This window comes from Cololabis saira, chromosome 23, assembly GCF_033807715.1.
Source record: "Cololabis saira isolate AMF1-May2022 chromosome 23, fColSai1.1, whole genome shotgun sequence".
NCBI lineage: Eukaryota > Metazoa > Chordata > Actinopteri > Beloniformes > Belonidae > Cololabis > Cololabis saira.
In genome coordinates this window covers 9504713-9529320 of record NC_084609.1, presented here as the reverse complement: position 1 = coordinate 9529320, position 24608 = coordinate 9504713, and the positions used below count along the sequence as shown (strand labels likewise).

The window sequence follows — 24608 nt, the reverse complement described above, 5'->3', positions numbered from 1 at the left end:
ATTAACGCAAAGGCAGACTAGGCACGTGCCTAGGGCCCGACAGGGGGGGGGCCCAGACAGAGGGACAAAAAAAACAAATTTTTTTTTTTTTTTTTTTTTTTTTTTTGTCTGCACACATATTAATGGTTGATAACATGCCGGTAAAAACCGGTAAAAACCTAAGGGCAATGGGCCGTTTTTTTTTTTCCCCCAATTTTTTTTTTTTTTTTCCTTATAAATATCAACAGTCACGTTCCATTACAGACCTAAATGTGTACTAGTCTGTGCATATCAATAAATATATGTGCAATGATGACGCGTGTCTGTTGTTCAATACAACTGATCAGACCAAGCGCGGACACAAGCTAGTCTGATCCAGACGGGTGGATTTGGAACAAACTGTCACACAATGTCGAGAGAACGAGACAGATTCAGGAAATTTCCATCAGGGGATGAAAAAAGAAAAAAACAAAAGAAAATGGAAGAGTTTAATGCCTCTCTGAAAGGCACGTTTGATAAATTTGTTACAAAAATCACAGATCCGCCCGGGTCTCAAGCAGCCATGGGGCCCCGCGTCGAGGCAAGCCCAGATGATGATGAGGCAGGGGAAGGTATCCAGTATTTTGCTAATTGGAGAGTTAAAATTGCGCATATAGACACCCGATCCGACCCGAAAAACCCAAAAATTTTGCGAGGGCCCCCCTGGCTATTTCACACAGGGCCTCGCAAATCTCTCAAACGGCTCTGCATACGCATACACATACATACATATACACATACAGACATACAGTACATACTACAGCACACTTTGTCTTACTGCAAATTGTATTGGTCTTTGTAGATTTGACTTCTTATTTAACTATTCAATTCAACACATTTAATTAAGATTTTCTGCAAAATGCTCACAATCGATAAGATAAGGATAATTTAATAGCATTTAATAGAGCATTGTAATAACGTATAAATAATAAAAATCTAAAAATAGTCTGATAGACTGTTTAATATACAACACATGACTTATTTTGGAATACAAAGAACCAACTTGACTATGACTATGCTATGTAAAATGTGAATTAAGTTTTATTAGTAACTTTGGTAAGTTTAAGATTTCATAAATAACATCGATGGAGGGGGGCCCAAAAATCACAGTCTGCCTAGTGTAGTCCATTTATTTAATCCGGCTCTGGTCAGTAGTCATAGCTGCAGCTATAGAACAAGACTATAATAGTTAGTCTCAAACATAGCTTCATGGTAGATATGCTGCTATAGGCCTCTGCTGCAGGGGGGCACCGACATGATCCACTGGGCGGTTCCCCTAACACTTATTCTCTTCTCTTCTTCCATTTTTTTTTAATTATAAGTCTCATAGCCATCATTTTTGTCCATCGTTTTTGTAGTTTGTTGTGCTGGTCAGCCCCCCCTCCCTTTTTCTCTTTTGTTTATGTTTGCAGGACGGAGCTTCAGGAGCTGCATGCTGACCTGCAGTCCTCCCCTCTGATCATCCCATTGCTGCTTCCACCTGTCTGTGTAGATGTCTGCTAGATGCCTGCTGACATCCTGGCCTTCTTCCCTCCGAAAGGGGAGTTTTTCCTTCCCACTGTTATGCTTAAGGTTTGTCTCCCTCTAGGGGAGTTTTTTTACCTGCCATTGTCATACCTGTCAAGTTTTGGATTTCAAAATAAGGGAAATTTTCTGCTGCTGTCCCACCAGCCCAACCGAGGTCCAGTATCTTACATTTTAAGACAGATTTACGAAAAATCCAAAATAACTACCTGTCAACCACTTACAAACTACAACTATGTGCTCAGACTCTTGTTGATACTGAAATGCTGTGGACATTCCTGTGTATGTAATTCCTATAATAGAGCATCAATGAAAACACAAAGGGGAATTAAAGGAGCTTGAGGCTCCTTTTAAGAAATGAGACTCTCTAGCGCCACCCTTCACCACGACGGCCGTTGGGGGTACTGCAGCCAACAGTGAAGCCGGCACGGGAGAACGGGGAGAACGTGCATGCAGCGTCATGTGACGTCACATCCGCAGCCCAGCGCGGGAAATTCGGGACCGAATTGCAGCACATTTTGCAGCACACAGCCTGTTCAAGGCAAAGGAGAGATACACTAGAGGAATCATTCTTTTGGGTTTGGAACGCTTCATCTGACATTATTACTAGAAAACTTAAAATGTATACGGATTTTTTTCATAAATCTTGCCACAATCCGGCCTCAAGCTCCTTTAAAGCACACTTATTTATTTTAAATATTTTCAGTTTATATACACATTGTCTCCGACTGCAGCTGGCCTCGTCAACAAGCCTCCGGACCCCCCTCCCCCCGGTACCACAGACTGTCTCCCCACCCGACTCTACGTTACATTAACGTAAAGACTCTACTCCTGATCTTATGCGTCACATTAACGCATATCCCAGGTCACCTCATGTACATTTTTTTCCTACAGACTCATTACTCCGGCACTTTAAAACCAACATGTTGTAAATTTTTCTTTTAATATTATTTGCTCTTTTGTATAGCGCCAATCACCACAAAAAATTCCTTGTGTGTGTTAAACTACTTGGCAATAAACTTATTTCTGATTCTGATTCTGATTCTGATTCTGATTCTGACCTGCAGGTAAAAATGCCAGACCTCAGCTGTTGTGACTCCAAAAAGTGGCACATGGATGTTTTTTTAGTGTGATATTTGACTCTGGAAAAACAGATTAGCTCAGTGATTCAAGCAAGCCTTTTCATTTACAAGGTTTTAGTCAGATAAAAGCCTGCCTTTCCTCTAAAGACCTGGGAGAGCTACTTAGGCCTTTCTTACCTGTCGATTAGATAATTACACCATCTACTCTGGGATTGGATCAGTTTTTGGCTTCCTGATTCTTTTTGTTGGAGAAGAGACGTTTTTTAAATACCTGACATGTTTCTGATACTGATTCTAATTGTAGTTTGTATGTGGTTGACAGATAGATATTTTAGATTTGTTGTAAACCTGTCTTAAAATGTAATACTGGACCTCGTTTGGGTTGGTGGGACATTTCCTTTATTTTTAAATCCAAAACTTGACAGGTATGCTCTGAGTATTTGTCTTGGACTGCTATAGATACTCCCACTTGCCCACTTTTCTATCGCCATGGTCTTCTAAGACTTACTGAATTCAATCTCTTCCATAATGCTTGCATAATGAAGTTGTAAATGGTCTAAACCCCAGACTGATCGGCCTGCTCCCTATCTGCCACCCCAAACACCTCATAACAGGTAAACGACGGCGTTTACATTGCACTGGTATGAGTGTTGCCTGCAGGGGGCCTCAGATCTGGAACAAAGTTGATGATGAAGACGCTGTGTTCTCTCTCCATTTTTAAAAGAAATCTAAAAGTAAACCTATTTATAAAATACCCTTGCTACATGATGGAGATATTGGGATGACTGTATGAATGATTGTATGTATTTTTGTTTGATTGTCTGTATTGTAATGTCTACTGTTCTCATATTTCCAACGGTACCACATTGTACTGTAAATTTCATTTTTCTTTCATGAACTTTGGGCCCCCTCCCAAAAGCTTTCAATAGCTTACTTTGGGGGACCCATTCATACATGCCAAAGGACCATTATAGATGTCTGAATGGTCTCAATTGTATACGTTTATTTTAATGGCTATGTATGAATAAACTTGAAACTTGAAACTAGATGTATGCAGTACTCGAGTTGAGAGGGGATTAGGGGGGATGGCATCCCCCCCTGAAATAAAAACGGTCAAAATCATCCCCCCTGTAAAACTGCCATCCTCCCTTTCCATCCCTTATGTCATTTCATCAATGAATGTGGTATTACTGCTATTTCAACATTTAGAGTCATCACCAGAAAAATAACACCAGAAAAATAACTTATTTGACAATTTTCACCTGTTTCAAGTAAATTTTCACTTGAAATAAGTAGGAAAATCTGCCAGTGGGACAAGATTTATCTTCTCATTACAAGCAAAAAAATCTTGTTCCACTGGCAGATTTTTCTACTTATTTCAAGTGAAAATCTACTTGAAACAGGTGAAAATTGTTGTTTTTTCCAGTGATGAGTCTCGTTTTAAGTGTAATGAGATTTTTTTACTAAAATGAGACATTTTAACTAGAAATAAAACAAATATTCTTGTTAAGATTTTGAGTTTTTGCAGTGATCCATTTTACTTATCCTGTGAAGGACAGAATCATATTGATAAGTTCAGAAAACTGTTTTTTATTGTTGTGTTTTGATGTATTTGATGTAAGCCCAGTGGATATTTAAAGCTTACAGAAGGCTGCATTTAACTGCTGCTAGGTCATTTCTGCAGTATTTCTGCAGGTGTTTTGGTCAGTGCTATTATTTGTAATATATTATATTATTTGTAATCAGCACAAATTATCTGTCCCATATGATAAAATCCACCATCCCCCCTGATTTTTTTTTTTTACAACTCGAGTACTGTGTATAAATAAACTTGAAACTAGATGTATGTATGATTTACATGGGCCCATACACGGACCAACACCGCCCCCTACTGGTACGATGACGTAATTACGCATTGCGTCGACGTCACCGCGTCCTCCGTTGCTAGGTTATTCTCCCGGAAGGACCAGGCTCGTAACGTAAAGACATTTGTGTTTTTCCAATATTTCATGCTCAAACATGAGCCCGTACGTATTATAATGTAGTCAGAATATGTATGCATATTAAGTTCAACGTTAGACGCTTGTGTTGTCGGGATAGTTTGACCGTCTTAAGGGCGTTGTCGTCGCCCTGTCCGGCTCCTGTGGTCGCTCTTGTGATAAATAACAAGCTTTCTAGAGATAAAACAGCCAAACATGAAACCTGTGTGCAGTTGTTAGGGACGATGCTGACTAACTATTTCACCAGGAGCTCAGCTGAAGACATTTGGATGAGTTTGCATCCCTGACTGGATGCTGCGGCAGTCCGGGGAGGATCAGCAGCATCCCTGATTCTGAGCTGATGACTGGCTGTTTCCTGGAGCTGACCTGCAGGTAGAATCCTCAATAACCCCCCTAACATACCAGGAAATGCTAATCTGAGCCTTATCATCGTGCATTTTTAAAACTACATTTCTGTGCACATAATATGTGCTTTTATATGCTTTTTCTGTGTGTTTACCTGTGTATTTTTCTTGCTCCACCTCAGTGGGAGGCACCATGGCCGGTAAGGTGAAGTGGGTGACAGACATTGAGAAATCAGTGCTCGTCAATAACTTTGAAAAGAGAGAATGGATTCCAGTGACGGAAAACGAAGACTGGAATTTCTACTGGTACGTTTTCCATAATTGCACCCTCATCTCCAGACTTTGAAAACTAACTAAAGGCAAGGCAAGGCAAGGCACATTTATTTATATAGCACAATTCAAAACAAGGTAATTCAAAGTGCTTTACATTGACACTAAAAGCGGCAAGACATAATTCAATCAATCCATCAATCAATCAATAACTTTATTTGTCCCCAATGGGGCAATTAATCATGCAGCAATATGTAGACATATACACATAGTAAAAAAAGGACAACTACTTCAAATCTAAAAATCTAAAAATCCAAGCCCCACAACAGCTACATTTTCCTCGTGGAATTGAGAAGGGAGATGGCAGAAGGTACAAAAGAAAGTTTATGTCTGTTGGTTTTGAGAAGTGGAAGTCTGAGCAATGTACCCGATGGAAGAAACTGAAATTCTTGGTGTGTAGAGGATGAGAACAGTCTGATAGGATAGTTTTTGCTTTCCTATACAGCTGTTTGTTATACAGGTCCTGTAGAGTCACCTGAGCAGAGCCAATTATTTTGCTACAGACATTAACCACCTTGGTAAGAACAGTTTTCTGCTTTACCCTTAGTGATGAAAACCAACAAATGAAAGAAAAAGTTAATACGGACTCAATGAAAGAGCGATAAAACATGGACATCAAGGATGAATCAACATGAAATTTGGACAGTTTTCTAAGACAGTACAGACGCTGCTCACTTTTCATGTAAATTAAGTTGGTGTTACTCTCAAATGTCAGCTTATTGTCTATTATAGTTCCCAGATATTTATAGGACTCTACAATTTCTACATCTTGTCCGTTAATCACTGTCCTATCCGGAGAGGGCTGAGAACGTCTAAAATCAATACTTAATAATAATAATTAGACAGTAAATAACAAATAAGATTGAATAAATTAAGAGAACACAGCAGGTAAGTGTTTAATTTAGGAGTACGCTTGAGTTAACAGTAATTTTTTTAGGCCTGATTTAAAGGAGCTGATAGTTGGAGCAGACCTCAGGTCTACAGGAAGTTTGTTCCACCGGTGAGGAGCAGAATAACTGAACGCTGCCTCACCTTGCTTGGTTCTGGTTCTTGGGAAACACAACAAACCAGATCCAGATGAACCTCAGGGGTCTGGGAGCTTCATAGGAACTAACAGATCAACCATGTATTTTGGTCCAAGACCATTCAGTGCTTTGTAGACCAGCAGTAAGATTTTAAACTCTATCCTTTGACTCACTGGAAGTCAGTGTAGTGATTTCATGACTGGTGTAATGTGGTCCAGTTTCCTGGTGTTTGTAAGGACTCTGGCGGCAGCGTTCTAAAGCTAAAATCTTAAATAAGGACCGAGTTTTAGTAAGTTTTATGGCTGTAGAATCATGCCATTGCATCAACAACACAAGTATGTCTTTTGCAGAAAGGTGGCATTAGGGGTGTGACATGGTTATGTAGTTTACTGGTTCCCTGTCCTGGTTTTGAAATAATCAGAACAACAGGCTGAACCAAACATTGTAGAAAGAGGTCGGATGAAGAAGATCTTAAAATCTAAAAGTGAAAAGGTTGCAAGATTTCTTTTCTCCACTGCAAATTACAGTTTCTTCCACCAAGCTGTTGCTCTGATGAACTCTTATCACTCAGAGTCTCAGAGTAATCAATCACTGTGCAATAATAATAATAATAACCACAATCATATGCTGTAACAATGCAGCTTTCAATAACAATGTCTACCTCATACTGATTCACCTTTCACTTTTTCTAATTGTATATATGTGAATAAGATCCACATTTGTCGATTCACTGTTTGCTACTATTTAAATCTGGGCACAGTGAGCGAAATAACCGGAGTCAAATTCCCTGTCTGGCATGTTCAAACTTGGCCAATAAACCTGATTCTGAATCTGAATCTGTGTGAGCTGTGTGGATCCTGAAAATATAATTTAACACATACTGTAAATTGTTTTAATAGCCAGATCAACTTAACTCTTGACATCATAGTAAATATAATATAAGTTTATCTTTTTACCACTGTGTAGGATGAGCATCCAGACCATCCGGAATGTGTTCAGTGTGGACACTGGTTACCGCCTGTCAGATGAGCAGATGGTAAACCACTTTCCCAACCACTATGAGTTGACCAGAAAGGACCTGATGATCAAGAACATCAAACGCTACCGGAAGGAGCTGGAGAAGGAAGGAAGTGCACTTGCAGAGAAGGATGAAAACGGAAAATACATTTATTTGGGTACTATCTGGTTATTTTATTACAACTCATGAAGGAAGGGCGGATGTAGAAATGCATGCACTCTGCAAAAAATACATCCCTTTCTTTCCTCTTTCACAATATGGTGAGACATGTGCTTTAAGCAACAAATCTGATATTTTTGCTTGTTTTTTCATCGTGTAGACTTTGTCCCTGTGACTTTTATGCTTCCTGCGGATTATAACCTGTTTGTGGAGGAGTTTCGCAAGAATCCATCGAGCACCTGGATCATGAAGCCCTGTGGGAAGGCCCAAGGCAAAGGCATCTTCCTCATCAACAAACTCTCCCAGATAAAAAAGTGGTCGCGAGACAGCCGCACTTCAACGTGAGTCAACAACGACCTTATTGCAACACAGATGCCGTTTGTAATGGTTATGTAAATACAAGTGGTGCCAAGGTGTCTTTTTTTTTAATTTTCACATAATACATAGATCAACAATAAATATCTCTGGAGCCATACTCCGTCTTCATTTAAACTGTTTAGAACTCGTAAAATAAAGTATTTTATTTTCATTAAAAAAAATTTAATTCAGTGTTCCTGTCAAAAGCTTGCTTTTATTCAGAGGCTGCTGTAAGTGATGCGCGATTGTGTATTGACCACAGGTTTATGGCAGCATCCAGTGGGAAAGAAGCTTATGTCATCTCCTTGTACATTGACAATCCTCTGCTTATTGGAGGGAAGAAGTTTGACCTGCGTCTCTACGTTCTAGTGACAACATATCGGCCCCTGAAATGCTACATGTAAGCGTTTTTCAAGTGGTTTTAAACTTCAGCTGTTTCGTCATTAAATGTTCACTCAGCAAACCTTTTTGTTCTTATTTAATGACAGCCAAGTGTTAGCGTACTATAGATGTCTTTCTCACAGCCAGTATGTGTCTCTTTAATTCTTGCCACAGTTGTTTATTTATGTTTTTGTTTGACTCTCAGGTACAAGCTGGGCTTCTGCAGGTTTTGCACAGTCAAGTACACTCCCAGCACCAGCGAGCTGGACAACATGTTTGTTCATCTCACCAATGTGGCTATCCAGAAGCACGGGGTACGTGTGCATCATGTCAGAAGAGCTTCAGCGAACATCCATTTGTATTGTAATCAAAATAGATAACTAATAATTAATAGCAACAGTGGAAGCATCAGGTTTTATCTACAACTACATAACTGTTATCACGTTGTTATCACAACTGTTGTCACGTGAAAGAGATTTTTCAAGGATTTGCTTATCAGGACTTAATAAACAATCATCCTCTCTTTATGAGGTCTTGAATAAAGTTGTTAAACTGAGTTTATCTTTAATGCAGGATGATTACAACCACGTCCATGGAGGGAAATGGACGGTGAGTAACCTCCGTTTGTACCTGGAGAGCACCAGAGGAAAGGAGGTGACCAGCCGGCTGTTTGACCAGATCAACTGGATCGTTGTGCAGTCCCTGAAGGCCGTAGCTGTAAGTGGATGTCGCCGTGAGATTTTGTTTTTTCACTCCAAACATGTGAAAATCAATTACAACACACCGAATGTTGGACCACATTCTGCAGATTTTTTATATTGCTGTACACTTATCCTGATCTGCAAAATTTCAGAACAGTTTTTAGCTTTCAGGAATCCACAAATTGAATAATAAATTGGAAGAATTTGTAGCATAGACACACATTCAAGAAGTAGAGAGATTAGACGTGCATTAACCTTCTGCTTGTCTGGAAAAACATGAGTGAAAAAGAAAAAGTCCCATTTTGACTCTTTTAGTGATATTTCTGTGAAATGTGTGGCTTGTAAACCAGTGACTCTCGTTAAAATACCAGAATAGTTGCAGGTTTTAGTTGCTGTTCTCTGAAAACATCTGCCAGCTGTGACCTGAAAGGGGTGTGATGAAGAAAACCCGTGGGTTTGTCGATGTAATAGTGCGCTTTCGCTGCTATATGTGTTACTTGAGCGTTATTATAAACCAATCAATAAAAAAGCAGTATTTCAATACGTTCAAGAGTTACTACTTTCAAACCTTTGATCAATTTACTTTATTAAAAAAATGCATAAAGTTTTTTAGCTGCTATTGAGTGGGACAAAGTGACTCGTGACTGCAGTTAGAAACTGAAACCTTTGATGATTTTAGCAGGTTCCTATTGTGAAATGAGCAGCTGTAAAACCACCTGGATGCTTTTGTTTTTGTACACGCAACGTAAAGCACACTTCCCTTTTCTTCTAAGACATCGAACCCACTTCCCCTCTGCAGCGGCTGCTTTGTCTTCTTATAGTTGCAACTGCTGGGGTATTTATACTCCGATTATTTCCTAACATCCTTCCTGGATGACTCACACGGTGTTGCATTGAAAACTTTCCAGTTTATTCAAATCACTCACAAAAAAAAAAACATACCCTCCTTTTAATTCAGTCTGCTTTTCTCTCTCCTAGTCTGTGATGAACAATGACAAGCACTGTTTCGAGTGTTACGGTTATGACATCATCATTGATGACAAGCTAAAGCCATGGCTTATTGAGGTAAGTAATTCACCAGGACTAATGACAAAGACATACAATTCAAAGCTAAAGCTCAGAGCCATTAAAGCCTTAAAGTAATTCTTTATAACGTAAACCATTTAATTAATTTAGTAACAGCTGCCAACCAGTTTACAACTTTAGAGTCTGTTGGTGAGACATTTCTGAGGTACAGGAGCCTCCCTATCCTTATCATAATGTGAGAATTGAAAAGCTCCACTTCCACATGATCAAAACAGCAGCTTCATATCAATGAATATGGACTTTTTATCAATGCAGGATTAATTAAACTTAAAGATATTGTTGAGTTACAGACTTTATTGGTTATGTTCAAGGCAAAAAGCAGAATATTGTTTTTTTGTGTTTAGTTCAGAAGATAAGGACCATAGGAGGAAATTTGATTTTAAACATCTGTTTGCACGCACTACTTTAAAACAAATGTGTATTTCAGTATGTGGTGTAAAATGATGGAACTCCTTAACAACTGATTTAAAGGATTGTAAAAATATTCACCAATTCAAGAAATTGTATAAAGACAACACAATTAGACAATATGAATTTAACGGGTAAAATATATTTTGTTGTTTTTGTTTTAAGTTGTTGGTGAGTTAGTGGGTATGTTTTCTTATTTTTTGTTTTGTTTTTTCATTATTTCTTTTTTTTTGGTATTATATAAGTAGTGATTGTTGAACAGACGGACAGACCATCTTCATATGAATTGTTTTATTTTTTTTTGAGAAAGGGGCTTAGTATATAAGGCTTTCTTCTTCTTGCCCCTTTTCCATCATGGGATGGAACATATGTGAACTATATCCATGATATGGAATAAATAAAAATGAAATGAAATATTTATTACTATTGAACCCATGCAACCCAGAGAAGAGGAGGTTTAAATACCAAAGATAAACCACTTATTCATACAACAAGGTGCTATTATTTGCTCAGCTTTTGTATGACTAAAATCTAACGTACAGTTAACAAATACTGCTGAAAATACGGAGGTAACATGATTAAAACCCTATAAATACAAAATCTGATACAGGCCAATTGTAGTCAGGTCCGTGTTATGTGACTGTCGTATCTAATTGGACTCATTTTGACAGCTGTACGATGCGTTGCTAGGTTTCCAGGCTAGGTCTGAGGTATTCCTGTTCGCAGACACCAATCCCATCTATTTTAGGCAGCGCAAAATTGGACGTGGGGCAGTTTAACCTCGTTGTGAAGAACGTGTGCCACAAACCTAGTCAGTGCTGCTCTCCTTTGTTCGTGAATCCAGCAGCATGCTCTGAATGCTGGGAAACAAGAGACTCAGTGACAGGTTCTGCAAGGAAGTATTTAAGAAGCTGCTGAAAGTGTCACGGTTTATATCATCTGCTTGTGAAAGTAAGAAGGCGTGTTTTAATGTCAGATAATTGCTTCATTTGTCTCTGAGCATCCTTGTTTGATTGTTTATATGTGCACAGCTGTTAAAGGGCATTGTGAGCAGCATTTCCTGCCTCATAAGAGCCTCTATATATGTACAGGAGGAAATTAAATAATGCCCATTTGGATACTACAGGGCATTATAAAGCTTTTTCTGTGTACCTATTTAAAGTTTATCGGAAACTAGATCTTCACTTGCATTAGAAGAAGGCAACATTTTCCTGAAATAAGAAATGTGATTCTCTCTTTGTGCTCTTCAGGTCAATGCCTCTCCGTCGCTGACCTCCAGCACAGCCAACGACCGCATCCTGAAGTACAACCTCATCAACGACACCCTCAACATCGTCACGCCCAACGGGGACATCCCAGACTGCCGCTGGAATCGCAGTCCACCCAGAGAGGCCCTGGGAAACTATCAAGTCCTGTGAGTGACATTAAAACGTATCTGTCCTGTTCAAACGCCCTCAGTCAGGCAAGGAGGTAAAAATATCAGTCCATAGTGTACCGTAAGTCTTGTTTCACAGCTGTTATTATCCGTGAAGTGCTCAGTGCTGGAGAAACAAAGGCTGTAGTGGTGGTATTAGTTTACTGATTCAGCTCTGAGTTGAAGGATGTTGTTGTAATTAACTGATTCAGCAGTGTTAGTCATATTTCCAACTAACAGACCTCAGTACAAACATTCGGACATATGTGATATCATTTCCACAGCACCATGCAAGGCTTTGTATAGCCTCCATCATGTTAGTTTAAAAAACAGACGTTATTCCATTCTCTCTTGACACTGGGGGTGTGAAAAAACACAAAAAAGTTGGCCACGAAGCTGGGATCATCCATCCCCCTTCGATAGCTCAGTTGGTAGAGCGGAGGACTGTAGAGGCTACAACAGAGATCCTTAGGTCGCTGGTTCAAATCCGGCTCGAAGGAGATTGTTTTTACTGATGAATTAGTGACATACCATAAACATTGTGTAATATTGACATACATTATACACAACGGTAAAGAAAATCATGTCAGTCCTGTGGAATTATTAGATTTTCTCCATTAGGGTAGCTCTAAAACCCAGTTCAACTGAGTTCAACTTGGTGAACAAACAGCAGATTCTGATTAGCTTTCATTGATTTAATCAGTCCATGTTTTCCTACTTTATCCTCCAGCTCTTGTAATGTTTAATTGATCTGATCAATAAAGACATAAAAATTATAACTGTCTACATGACATCATCTTCAGCATAATGTATTAGTCTGTTTTAGTGACTTAGATTAAGATTAGATACCATTTTATGGCAAATTAATGCAGAAAATTCAAATCTTCTGGAAAATAATTAGATTTTTTGAGACACATGAGTCAAGAAATCAACTCTTGCCCATCGGTGCCTGCAATCTGAATGGAGATGAACTTTGACGACACTAGTAGATCGGTCTTATCAGGACCTCCACTGTGGACTAACACTAAAGCTAACACTGAAAAGACTGAGCCAGATTTGGTCCAAGAATCTAAAGAACAGACTGGGATGGACTCTCCTGGATTTAACATCTTGTTTATATTTCTTTCATCATCTCTCAAACAGTAGCTTTCAGACACTGCTGACTAACTTTAGATATTATTAACTTTGGCATCCTGTTCAAACTTGGTGTTTTCATACATTTTGGGTCATTAGATCACAAACACTGAGCTGTAATTATTTTTAGTGTTATTTAGAAGTAACAGCAATTACATGGGGAAATATGTTGTATTACGGTTAAAAACATTTCCTTCGAGCCGGATTTGAACCAGCGACCTAAGGATCTCTGTTGTAGCCTCTACAGTCCTCCGCTCTACCAACTGAGCTATCGAAGGGAAGGTGACAATGGCTGCGGCCACAAGGGACCAGATCCCCCGTGAGGTCCTCCATGTGGTTTAGATTTTGCATTTTATTTGTAAAAGTTACATCAATCATTCTAAATAGTTAATTTAGTTAGATATAACTAGCATGTGACATGCTCTCATTCACACATTTTAACATAAAATGTTAAAATGACGCTTGAGTGTTATTATACACCATTCAAAAAAAAAAGAGGTGGATTTGAGCTGTGAAGGATCAGCAGCAGGATGCGTTTGGTTGTCTCATACTCTTTTGATTTGGAACAATAGTCTATATAAACAAAGTGAGACTGGTGTGTACCACTGAGTATTGTTTGAATAAAGAAACTTCTTCAAACAGTGTAAGTTGAAGCAAATAGAAGGCACAACAGGACTTCCCATGCACATGCTCAACGCTCTGTGTGTTTGTCCTCAGGTACGATGAGGAGCAGGCGCTGAGCGAGAACGCTGAGCGTGACCTGCGGAGCCGGTCGGGTCAGCCGCTGGGGCCAAAGGGCACTAAAGGGAGTGCGACCGCTCGCCCCACCGCCGCCACGTGGAAGTGATACGATATTACTGACCTGCTTTGGCATCCTGTGCATTACTACGGAGAGCACCTGGGGACGTGAGGAATAAAAACCAAAACCTCTATTTTTAGCCCGCCGAAGGACCGCTTCCCCTCCCCTGCATCTCACAGACTGTGGCACAAAAAAAGCAACATTGCTGCAGGCGGAGGGGAGAATTAAGTCTGTTTGAGTCTGGCTCTTTGTACGAACCAGTAATCAGAAATTGTGCTGACAACATTGTGGGTCAAGTGACTCGAGTATCACACCCAAAGTCTCAACAAAAGGATTACAACCCTGAACTATGCATGATAATTGATGGCTGACAATTAGACTCGACCTGCCACACACGTACCAGAAAGAGAGCAGACTGTATAAAGATAAAGTGTTAAACCTGTAGGAAAGATATGTGCTCGAAATAATAAGTACAGAGATACAAGGTTCAGTTGATAAGTGATATGGAGAATTAATAGCACGAAATGTGTACAGACTGACTCCCCTATGTTTTTTTTTTAACCTTCATCGTCAGTATGCATATGCAAAGGGCCCATTAACATTGAGTGTATTCACTGATTAATACTGCACCTTATCTCTTTATTTGTGCTCAAATGTTAAATATATATTTCCCATGTGGCATTTTGAATAATTCCTGATGCCACACCTGTTGCACATTTTAAAGCTTGAAAACTAATGTGTGTTGGGAGTGTACTTCATTCATTCATAAGTGTTGCCTGTTTATTTCCCTCCACCACTGCAGTATTAAAACACTGAGTATAAGTAAATGTCTACCGTTTTAATACACTGAATTAGGGCTGAATGTTATTGATAAAATGTTGACAGTTATATATTTAGGGTTGTGGTATTTAAAAAAAAGAATGGTCACAAAATGTGATCAGATTTGAGCCTTAGGCTTGCGATGCAAGAAACTGCTTTATTTTCATTTATTATTCATAATGACTACATTATTATTTTTTCAGCTGATGAATTACTTTGTTTAATGTCAGAAAATTATAATATGCCAAGTCCTGAAATTTCAGAAAGATTTTAATTTGAGTTTTTCTGGAAATAAAGACTTGATTATTCAATGGTTGCAGGTTACATTTCAGTTCGACTTCTGCAACCGTCTGTAATTGTTGCAGCTCTCCTTGTGTTGAAGCATTTAAAACAAAAGGTTAAAGGATTAAAGGAAAGCATTTCAGTAATCCAGTTACGACTAAACCAAGCCGTTGTTGCTGGAACAGTGTCACTTAACCCTACTTTATAATGAAACCCATTTGGTGTTTTGTGGAATAAATGCTGCTTTTACTCTTAACATCTAACGTTTGTTGATTTCTGATTAAGAAACTATGTGACAGGCCTCGTTTCTTTGTCTTATGTATTTTCACTTCTTTCTTCTTACTACTTTCTTGTTCCCTATCATGGGGGGGATGGGGGACTCATAGTCTTTGATGAATGAAATCTCATTGGCCAATTACTCAAAAAGTTTATCACCTCTTTTTTTAAATTCCCACAGCCGCTCAGTCTGCGTGACACTGCTCTTTCAACCCGACTCGGTTCCTCATCAACTCTTTGTTGCTTGATGAGGAACTGAACTTGCTCAAGGAGCTTGTAACCATGTGCTGAGCGACCTGTGATCAAAAAATCCCCAAAGGATGTCAGCCACATGCAGCACACCCACCTGTGTGGCCAGATTTAGTGGGTCGGAGGGGGAGGTTGTGGAAATACTGACAGCCAAAAAGAACTGGGTGAGGACGTGACTAAGCTCCCTGTGAGGTCGTCCTCAATGTGATCACAATCACTGGATTTTATACCTTGTATATGACGCACACAGATCTTTTTCCAGCTTTGCGGTAACAAACCCCTCTGGATTGGAAATTCACTGTTAACTGTAGTCTCTTATTTCCATTTAGATTAAATATCCTTGTTTATTTATAGAAAAATTGATAAAGAGACTCTTCAGAATAGAAAACTGGGTTTATTTACTGCATTTTGTTTAACATTTTTACTTGTCAGGGTTTGTGTCATCTCCAACGAAAAATTATAAATAAGAACTATAAATAGATCTTTACTTGTATTACAGAATAAATCACTATGTGTTTACAAGCTACACCTTTTGCCTGCATACTTGTGTTTGTGCAGAGTCATCTTGCATATTAGATAGCAGCAGCTACTAACATTTATCTTTTCCTCACATTGTTTAACCTTAACATCCACTTTTGACAGCAAAATTTGATGTCTCCAAGCCTCCAAGACTCTTAAATATTTTACTGCGACTATTTTGCTTTTTTTTGTTATGTTGTACTTTTACTCCTTCATTATATCATTTGTCAATGAAAGTAATGGACAAGAGCGAAGGCAGCAAACACATGGCAGATGTCGTAAAGCTGGGTCTCCACAACAACTGAACTTAAAAATATTACTCTAGCATCTTCAATGACAAGAAAATACATGAACATTGCATAGAAAGTATAAAGAACTGGGCCACAACACATCACAAGTGTTAATTCCCAGTGGTCTCATAATAAGTCAGTTTGGCTAACAAAGAAAAATTCCTTAAAAAACAAAAAAAACAGACCAGAAACACAACTAGTACCCCAGATCAACAATAGTTTTTTTATTTATTTTTATTTATTTTATTGCGTAATCTATCATTTGTTTTTGTTTTTTTTATTATTACATTCATTGAAATTTGATTTCTTAGGAAAAAGGGACAGATAAAATGTGTTCTTTCTGTTCCCTTTCATTCAAGGAAAGAGATTTGTTATAATTATATTGAACTGTTTTGTTTTTCTTTTAATGAATGAAATAAAGAATAAAAGAAAGATATGTGTGGAACAGGACTTTAAAATGGTCTAAATGGTGGTCATACTGATCTGAAATCAAGTCCTCAACATAAACCTTTGCTTTAGGGAGTTAAGACTGAAATGCAAATGTTCCTTGTTGCACTCATGACCCCTAGTAACCCCATTACAGAGGGTTTCCTTCATGTAAACATTAACGCTGCCTCTGGATAAGTGGTGATGAGAATCCCTTGGATATCTACTCAAGGGCTTTGGTAGAAACAACAAACATTTTTAAGCCATTTACAGTCAGCATAGGTGTTTGGAGAAAGCTGACCGGAATCATTTACTCAGGTAATGGAATTTGTGGGATTTCAAAATAAGGCTTTGGAATTTGCTTGACTTCACCGTGTCAGAGTTCATACAAAAGAAAGTTGTAATTCTTCCGATGCTTTATCCTTGTGTATTTCTTACATACTCAGAATTGTTTAGTAAAACTGTTTAGATTAGATTAGATCAGATTAGATTGTCCTTTATTCCTCCCTCAGTGGGGAAATTCACTTTGTGCACCAGCAGTACACACAACCAACACAAAGGGTAAAAAAAGTAAAAAATATATAATCACAAAATATAAACAGTATATACATTGGAATGAAAATAAAAGTAGTGCAGCACAAGAAAGAAAGAAAAACAGTGCAAAAAAGAGCAAGTAAGATGTTTATGAGGTACTGTAGACAGATATTGCACATGTTGTTGTTCCTGTCCGTTTTCTACTGTGAGCAGGCCTGGTCTTAGTTTATTACAAATATGATGAAATATCCCCAAATCAAATACACATTTTACATTCTAGTTCTTCCTTGGTAAAAGTACATACATATGCAAATGATAAAACACTAATATATTTGCACAATGGGTTCTGTTAGAAATATATCATCCATCCATCCATCCATCCATCCATCCATCCATCCATCCATCCATCCATAATTTTCTATACATGCTTTATCCTCTGTGGCAGATTGTCAAGGTGAAGTTAACTTAAAGAAATTCACATATAAATCAGATTAATCGTAAGAAAAGCATCACATTAATACACTTAATATATATTTTTGTCACATTTATATGCTGCCTCATTTTAGACGATGCTTCCCAAAATGTAGTTTTGTGTATGAATGAATGAATGAATGAATGAATTGTTTATTTATGTGTCATACACCTTTAAGGTGGCCAGCCTATAAGGGCTTACAAGACACAGATACCCTACGCCAGCAAACAAACATCAACTGCGTACAAACAAAAACACAAACACAAAATTATAATATCCACTTATACATTATAGATCAGATCCTTTCTCAATTTTCATGTAATTTGTCCTTTCTCTGTTTCCAGGCTCTCTTTATAAAAGTAGCTATAGAGAAAACCTCCTCTTTAAAAAACCATTCCAATTTAACATCATCCTCAGTCCAAAACAACTCAGGTTTACAATCTTGCATTCTCTGAAATAAAAACTTCCTGGCTTCATCATACAATGGACAATAAAACAAAAAATGAAGTTCATCCTCAACAACATTCAGGTCACAAACACTACATAATCTTTCCTCTTCAGGAACAGTTATACCTACCTGTTTCTATGGCCAGAGGGAGAATCCCAGTTCACAACTGAGCACATAATGATCTTTTTGATCTATCCAGGGGTAAAGTCGCATAAGGTTCAGGACAATAAATACTCTTCAGCAACCGGTAAGTTCTAAGTTTCGGCTTATGCCAGATGTCATTGGCCCATTTTTGTGTAAATTAGATTTATTTTTTTATAGTATTAGCACAGCTTATCTCAAAATCACTCTCAAGCAAATACGGCAAACTAACCTCCCAGGCTCACACCTTTGCACTTTGCATGATTAGTTCAAGTTCTCCCCCTTGCACTGGGTTTTATTTTGAAAATCTCGACCGGGTGTGAGCTACGTCACTGCCCGCTGAAAGTGTCACTTGGTCAGTCAGTCGGAGCGACTGGAACCGCTGCACGGCGGACAAACGGCGAAAAGACTTAAAACCGGGCACTACCAAAACGAAACAAAACGAACTTTTCAATCAAACACAAACTTTCAAGACGATCAAACTTATCACAGGTAAGTTTACATCGATACAGTCGCGTTTACAGTGTTGCATTAACTTTTCACAGTTGGGGCTGTGGCTCCGCCGCTAACACTGGAGCTAACGAGGAGATAACTTTATAGTTAAATAACTTCATATTTAGAGGGGATTGATTTATAAAACATCCTTAAGTTATCAGTTGAATGAGAAAACAGCACATTTCTGTTGATACTGGGGGGGATTTTACATGCACAGGGAGGTATTTTGAGTAACACTTGTGTGCCAATATCTTGAGTAATTCAGAGTATTAAAGTCCCCAGACTTGGATAAACGCTGATGCAGTAATGTCACACTTTCACACGGTGTAAAAGCAATTTAATTCATGCTATGTCATGTCTTATGTCTTAATTTTCGACTGATACAGTTGCCTGGAGCTGTGAAGGGCGGGGCGGGTTTCGCAAGTAGATAATACTGGTGTTTGTCAACTCACAACAATGTTAAATGTAAACACTAGTTGAGAAACATCACACAAGTCCTGCATCAGAGCTGTCTATTCATGATTTAATCCTGAAGTTAATATTAAAGTTGAGGAAAATTCCCAGAGATAGGTTGATTTGGAGAATTAAAAATGTATGATTTAATTAAAATTGTTATTTTTCATTCATTTTCATTTAATTATTTATTCAAACAGGTTAAAACAAAAAAAATAATCAGAATACATAAAATATATATTCCGAAAAAAAACAAAGAAAACCATAAGCAAAACAAAGCAAATTAAAGAGACAAATCTATATGTAAATAAATACTTCCTGTTTGAAAGGGTGTAGGATGAAGTTTCAAAAAACTTATCACATGGTAATTATCAAGTCAGGTATGGAGTTCACTCCATCATGGATCCTTTAATGAATCACTGGAAGTTATCAGTCGTCATGCAGATTAAGTGTTTAGGTATTTGGAGAAGCCCAGTGATACTAAAACAAAAGTTAAAAATCAATGTGTTGTAAAAAGTGGCTGTTGAGAAACATCACACAAGTCCTGCATCAGATTTCTCTATTCGTGTTTTAATCCTGAAGTTAATACTAAAGTTGAGGAAAATTCCCAGAGATAGAATGATTTGGAATCTATTAGAGAATTAAAAAAATAAGATTTAATTAAAATTGTTATCACATGGTAATTATCAAGTCAGGTATGTGTAATCCACTCCATCATGGATCCTTTAATGAATCACTGGAAGTTATCAGTCATCATGCAGATTAAGTGTTTAGGTATTTGGAGAAGCCCAGTGATACTAAAACAAAACTTAAATATCAATGTGTTGTGCGTGTTGTAAAAAGTGGCTGTTGTGTGCTGTTGAGAAACATCACACAAGTCCTGCATCAGAGCTGTCTATTCGTGTTTTAATCCTGAAGTTAATACTAAAGTTGAGCAAAATTCCCAGAGATAGGTTGATTTGGTATTTATCAGAGAACTAAAACCCATTATTTAATTAAATTGTTATCACATGGTAATTATTAAGTCAGGTATGGAGTTCACTCCATCACTTCACATCAGTCATCATGCAGATTAAGTATTTAGGTATTTGGAGAAGCCCAGTGATACTAAAACAAAACTTAAAAATCAATGTGTGCATTTGTAGGAGTGTTGTAAAAAGTGGCATAGAACATTCATGAAAATTCATGCTTCCTCCTTTCTGGGGTCATGTGAACTGATTGCTCAGTCTCAGAACCAAGCTAAACTTAGAAGGGGGTGTTCCAGTTTGGGCTGATGGTAATACTCTTTATTTAGATCATTATTTATTGGTGCATTAATAATAAAAAACACATCAGGTTAAAGAGATATTTCACTGCAGAAGTCAATCACTTCATTAGTGATGATTTGTTTTTTTTAATCAGTTTTAATCTGATGGTGCCTAGAGTTTTTTGGCAGTTTGAGTGAACATAAACAGCTCCCATGAAAGAAAAATATTTTGCAAATGACTTGTGTAAGTAGTGTTTTTATTAAACTTCGACTCTAAATATATAACACTAAAGAGCAGGTCAGGGGTTTCCATATGGGGGAAGAAAAATGGACATTGCCCTTTGGTGATGTAAGGATCTCCCCTTCCCTTTCATGCAATACTGTATTTCCCTCCATTATGATCCTGTCCATGCTCTGGGCCTGTCCAATGGAAAGTGCTTGAAAGTCTGGAACAAATGCCATTGTTTTTTCTCTATTCGTAGACCAAGGGGGTTTTCAGCTGCTAGAAAACAAACCTAACTCCTTGCTCCAATGGTCAATTGTGTTGAGCGACAGTTAACCTCGTATTGATGGACCAAATGAGTCTTTTCTGATGTTTTGAAGCGTCTTAACAGCAGCTTGCGGTTTCACCAGCGATCTCTGTTGCAGCTATATAAATGGGATAACAGATACAGAGAGGCTCTGCATTTGAATATGCTGTATTCCTGTGAGATCAGCAATCGTGTGCAGCTGTTGCGCTCACAAGAGGAAAGAGGGCAGAGGTGACTGACTGACAGTGACTGAAAATCAAGGGCATGTTTAACAGTTGCATTGGATTTTTCTGGCATTGAAGTGTGTGTCTTAGAAAGAAGCAAAGGAATTAATATTGAGTGGGTCCTTTTTTTTAACAGTCTAGTTGGATTTAAGCAATGTCCTGCTGTGAAATCGCAATAATGAAGGGATAGATCAGCTTAGCTGCACTTCCCTCCTGCAAAGTATTGTATTCTTTTCATGCATCAAACAAGGGAAATGGAAACAGAAAAAAAAAACACACGACATCCTGGTCAGATAAGCAAATTTTTGTGATTGAGATGGTGCCAAGTTAAGAGTACTTTTTTTTTTTTTTTTTTTTTTTAAGTTAGAGTGTGATTACATAACACATATTCTTCATTTCCTGTTGATTAGCATTTAGCACGTGTACTATTCAGCATGGCTACAACAAACTATTATTTTCAGTTTTCTGACTGACTGCTAAAAACAAAGAAAAGCCTAGAATCAGTGAAAACGATCCCAACTTGTAATTTTGCCCTAACTGGCGAGTAAACAATTATTTTGAACAACCGTAAATTGCCTGTGAACCACCGTGTCTAAGCAAAGGTAGTTGAGCCTTTTAATTTATACAAAACACACAACCTACGGGTTCTCGGTTACAATGACAGTAATTCATACTGATCTCTAAAGTCTCAGTATTTATGGAGAAACAAAATATGAAACAGCAACCGCCAGGAGCTAATGTTTTTTCAACATTTAAAATACATATGACACAATTTGTTGAGACTTTGAACCTCATCATTTATTTATTTATTGGCTTCTTGTAAGAGATGCAAACTGGGAAGTGTAGGACATGAAAAAGAAGAACTAAGGCAGGAAAATTAAAACCAGTTCATGTATTATTGTTGTGCGTTGTTGCTATGGCTCCCACTTGATTCACACATGACAGCGTTATTGTGTGAATGAGTACGTCTCGCTTCCTTCCCTGAAGACATCACTCATTAAGTTATCCAGGGCCCTTTGGTGTGGCCCTGGACGTGTTGTGTTTACACTTCTGTAAGAACGAGATCACATGTAGCCCAGACCATCAGATCTCCATGCATCTTCAAATGCATCCCGTATGTTTACACCTGCACTTGTGATTTAAAAAGGGCCTAAATTAGAATAAATTAGCTTTGTGTCAGACTGTTACAATGAATTGTAGAATAAAATTATCTCTTGTCCTTTGAAAAAAAGATGATCCACTATTTATGCTAAAGTAGAGAATAATGAACCCCCTTTTCGTAGCATTTGAGATAATCTGGCTGGCACATTTTGGTATTTCTATATGACACTTGTGTGGCAATGTCTGCAAATAGTTGCTCTAGTTTGTTACCAATTGGGAGGCTGTGCCTAATTCAATGTGAACGTGTAATTTTGACATTTGGATGAGAAGAAAAACACAATCTGCACTTTTTCAATAATGTAGACTCATTTGTATAAATATAAACAGCCGTAGGGCAGGCACTACAGCTGCTGGTCTGTGTATCCTGTTCTTTCCTACTTTACTCATGTCACTATTGCATGAGAACTCCCAGAACACTGAGAAATATAAACATATAGTAAGTACGGTAGACAGTTTGATGGCGCTTTCTAAGAAACTTTCCAGTGTTTTGAATAGCCGACCGCTTCCTTTTCTCGATGCATCTTTTTAATCAGTCTCCAATTTGCCTGCTCTGCGCCAGTTGTCGAGGCCGCTGGGATCTGGTGTGTCTGCAGCTTGGACGTGACTCAGGATCTCTCATTGCCAGCAGGCACAGACGTCCCTCTTGTGCTTTTAATATCGCACGATGATCATCTCTTGCTTATGCTGTCCCTCCATCTGTCGACCCTCTCGGGTTCAAGAGCGGCCCTGGTGGCAGGCAGCTGCTGCTCTCTGGATAATTATTTATAAATTACAACAGCTCTCATTTGTGCCGAACCCCGTTCTTGTTTAAAACAAAATAAACTGATATGTGCAATTTTGTTTGCAACTTTTTGTGTTTTTTAAAGACTAGTTGGATAGTGATTGTGTAAACTTGCGTAACATGCCATAACTTGGTTTGTTCAGGGTAACACTGAGGAATGTATTTGTTCACTTCTATCTTCAGGCTGTTGTCAGCAACCAAATTCCTGCATGCTTAGTAGTACATGTTCTTATCAGCCCTTTAGTGGATATCATTATTGTGCTTGATTATGTAATCTCTAAGCTTGTAATCTTGGAAACAATGTTGGGCTAAGTTTCTGTTGCCTTGATGAAACCACGCGTTTGTTGCATTTGACAGCTCAGCTTTACACGAGAAAACTTTCTGCCAGATTATATCTCTATTCTACAGTCTCTACATATTTGCCTCCTCCCTCTGTGTTTTGCTCTTGCTTGTGTATGTTGGCAGAAGGTCTGAATTTTCCAGCGTTTTCATGCGGACTGGTGGACTGAGCGGACTTCAGACCTCAGCTCAGTCAACATCATTGTTTACAGTTTTGGGTCAGGCTGCGTTCAATTGTTTAACTCAGTCCCACCATGTCCCAAAGAGCCGAGGATGAGTGGACATTTGTTCCTATTTGCTGTTTATTTCATTAGACCACTGAGAGAGAGCTTTTGTGATGAAGGAATTCCCAAACATTAGTGTGTTTTTGAGGGTTGGGGAAGAAGTTGAGTCTTATTTGGCTCTACAGTGCTAGTTTTTCATTCATGTGAGCTTTTTATAGGGCTGGGGATCGATTCAAATGTCAAGAATCGAATCGATTCGATTACGATTCTTAAGATTCAGAATCGATTATCAAGATTTGATTCGATTCGATTCCGATATTGATTTGGATTAGTGTTATTAAAACTGTTTTTTGAGCTGTTGCATGAATTATATGACTGTAGTTATGCAAAATATTACTACTAGTATTATATTGAGATTAAACAGCAAGTATTGGCAGCTAATGATGCTGTAAGGACCAATCAGCTCCCAGAATGCTGATAGAACTGCTTTCAGAAACATCGTGGATCAGAATTATCAAACAGATCCAGGGCAGCAAACAGAGACGGATGAAATCGGTTTTATTTTTTCCCATATTCCGTTTTTATTTGTTCCATTTTTGGTCTATTTTGGTTTTTAATTTTTGAGCATTTGGTTTTTAGCATTTTTTGCAAATTTTACCCCAAGACACAGTATATAAAGTAATGAAATATAGACAATGTATGCAATTATAAACATATTTAAAGGCAAAAACATGGCACCAGTTATTCTCGTGTCCAACAAATTCCTTTTTTGGGGATAAACAAAAAAATAACCAAAAGTTGTAATGTAATGATGAAAAAAAAACAACATAAATAAATAAAAAAAAAAATAAAAAAATCAATCTTTAGACATATGAATCGATTTTTAGGAATTAATATGAGAATCGATTTAGAATTGGGA

At 38.1% G+C, this 24608-nt stretch overlaps 2 protein-coding genes and 2 non-coding genes across 9 annotated transcripts in view; 3 read left to right on the top strand and 1 right to left on the bottom strand.

Moving 5' to 3' along the window:
• Positions 1-3221: 3221 nt before the first annotated feature.
• On the top strand, positions 3222-15233 carry ttll1 (tubulin tyrosine ligase-like family, member 1). 3 transcript variants are annotated; one of them, XM_061714289.1, is made up of 11 exons: positions 3222-3238; positions 4872-4996; positions 5151-5274; positions 7290-7498; positions 7661-7841; positions 8120-8257; positions 8444-8552; positions 8812-8955; positions 9918-10004; positions 11684-11847; positions 13699-15233. In XM_061714289.1, exons 3-11 carry the CDS (start codon positions 5162-5164, stop codon positions 13826-13828), a joined length of 1275 nt encoding a protein of 424 aa, XP_061570273.1. In that variant the 5' UTR covers positions 3222-3238; positions 4872-4996; positions 5151-5161; the 3' UTR covers positions 13829-15233. The 3 variants fall into 3 exon arrangements, with proteins under 3 accessions (XP_061570273.1, XP_061570272.1, XP_061570271.1); XM_061714288.1 differs by lacking the exon at positions 3222-3238 and adding an exon at positions 4562-4603; XM_061714287.1 differs by lacking the exon at positions 3222-3238 and adding an exon at positions 4589-4651.
• Positions 12261-12347, top strand: trnay-gua (transfer RNA tyrosine (anticodon GUA)). Its single transcript is given in 2 exon segments — positions 12261-12297; positions 12312-12347. It is a non-coding gene; the product is annotated as a tRNA-Tyr (tRNA).
• On the bottom strand, positions 13173-13259 carry trnay-gua (transfer RNA tyrosine (anticodon GUA)). Its single transcript is given in 2 exon segments — positions 13173-13208; positions 13223-13259. It is a non-coding gene; the product is annotated as a tRNA-Tyr (tRNA).
• A 3352-nt stretch (positions 15234-18585) lies between the features above and the next one.
• Positions 18586-24608, top strand: part of pacsin2 (protein kinase C and casein kinase substrate in neurons 2) — a 28265-nt gene continuing 22242 nt past the window's right edge. For all 4 annotated transcript variants that reach the window (XM_061714120.1, XM_061714118.1, XM_061714119.1 and 1 more), the window contains exon 1: positions 18586-18728. The gene's annotated coding sequence lies outside the window, so the exon portion shown is untranslated. The remainder of the gene's footprint in view (positions 18729-24608) is intronic.

What these genes read in the sequence shown, in the direction of transcription:
- ttll1 (XM_061714289.1), top strand. Translation starts at nt 5,162, where the DNA reads ATGGCCGGTAAGGTGAAGTGGGTGACAGACATTGAGAAATCAGTGCTC. An exon ending in AGTCCCTGAAGGCCGTAGCT is followed by an intron (nt 8,956 to 9,917) that starts GTAAGTGGATGT and finishes TCTCTCTCCTAG; the next exon opens with TCTGTGATGAACAATGACAA. An exon ending in CTGGGAAACTATCAAGTCCT is followed by an intron (nt 11,848 to 13,698) that starts GTGAGTGACATT and finishes GTTTGTCCTCAG; the next exon opens with GTACGATGAGGAGCAGGCGC.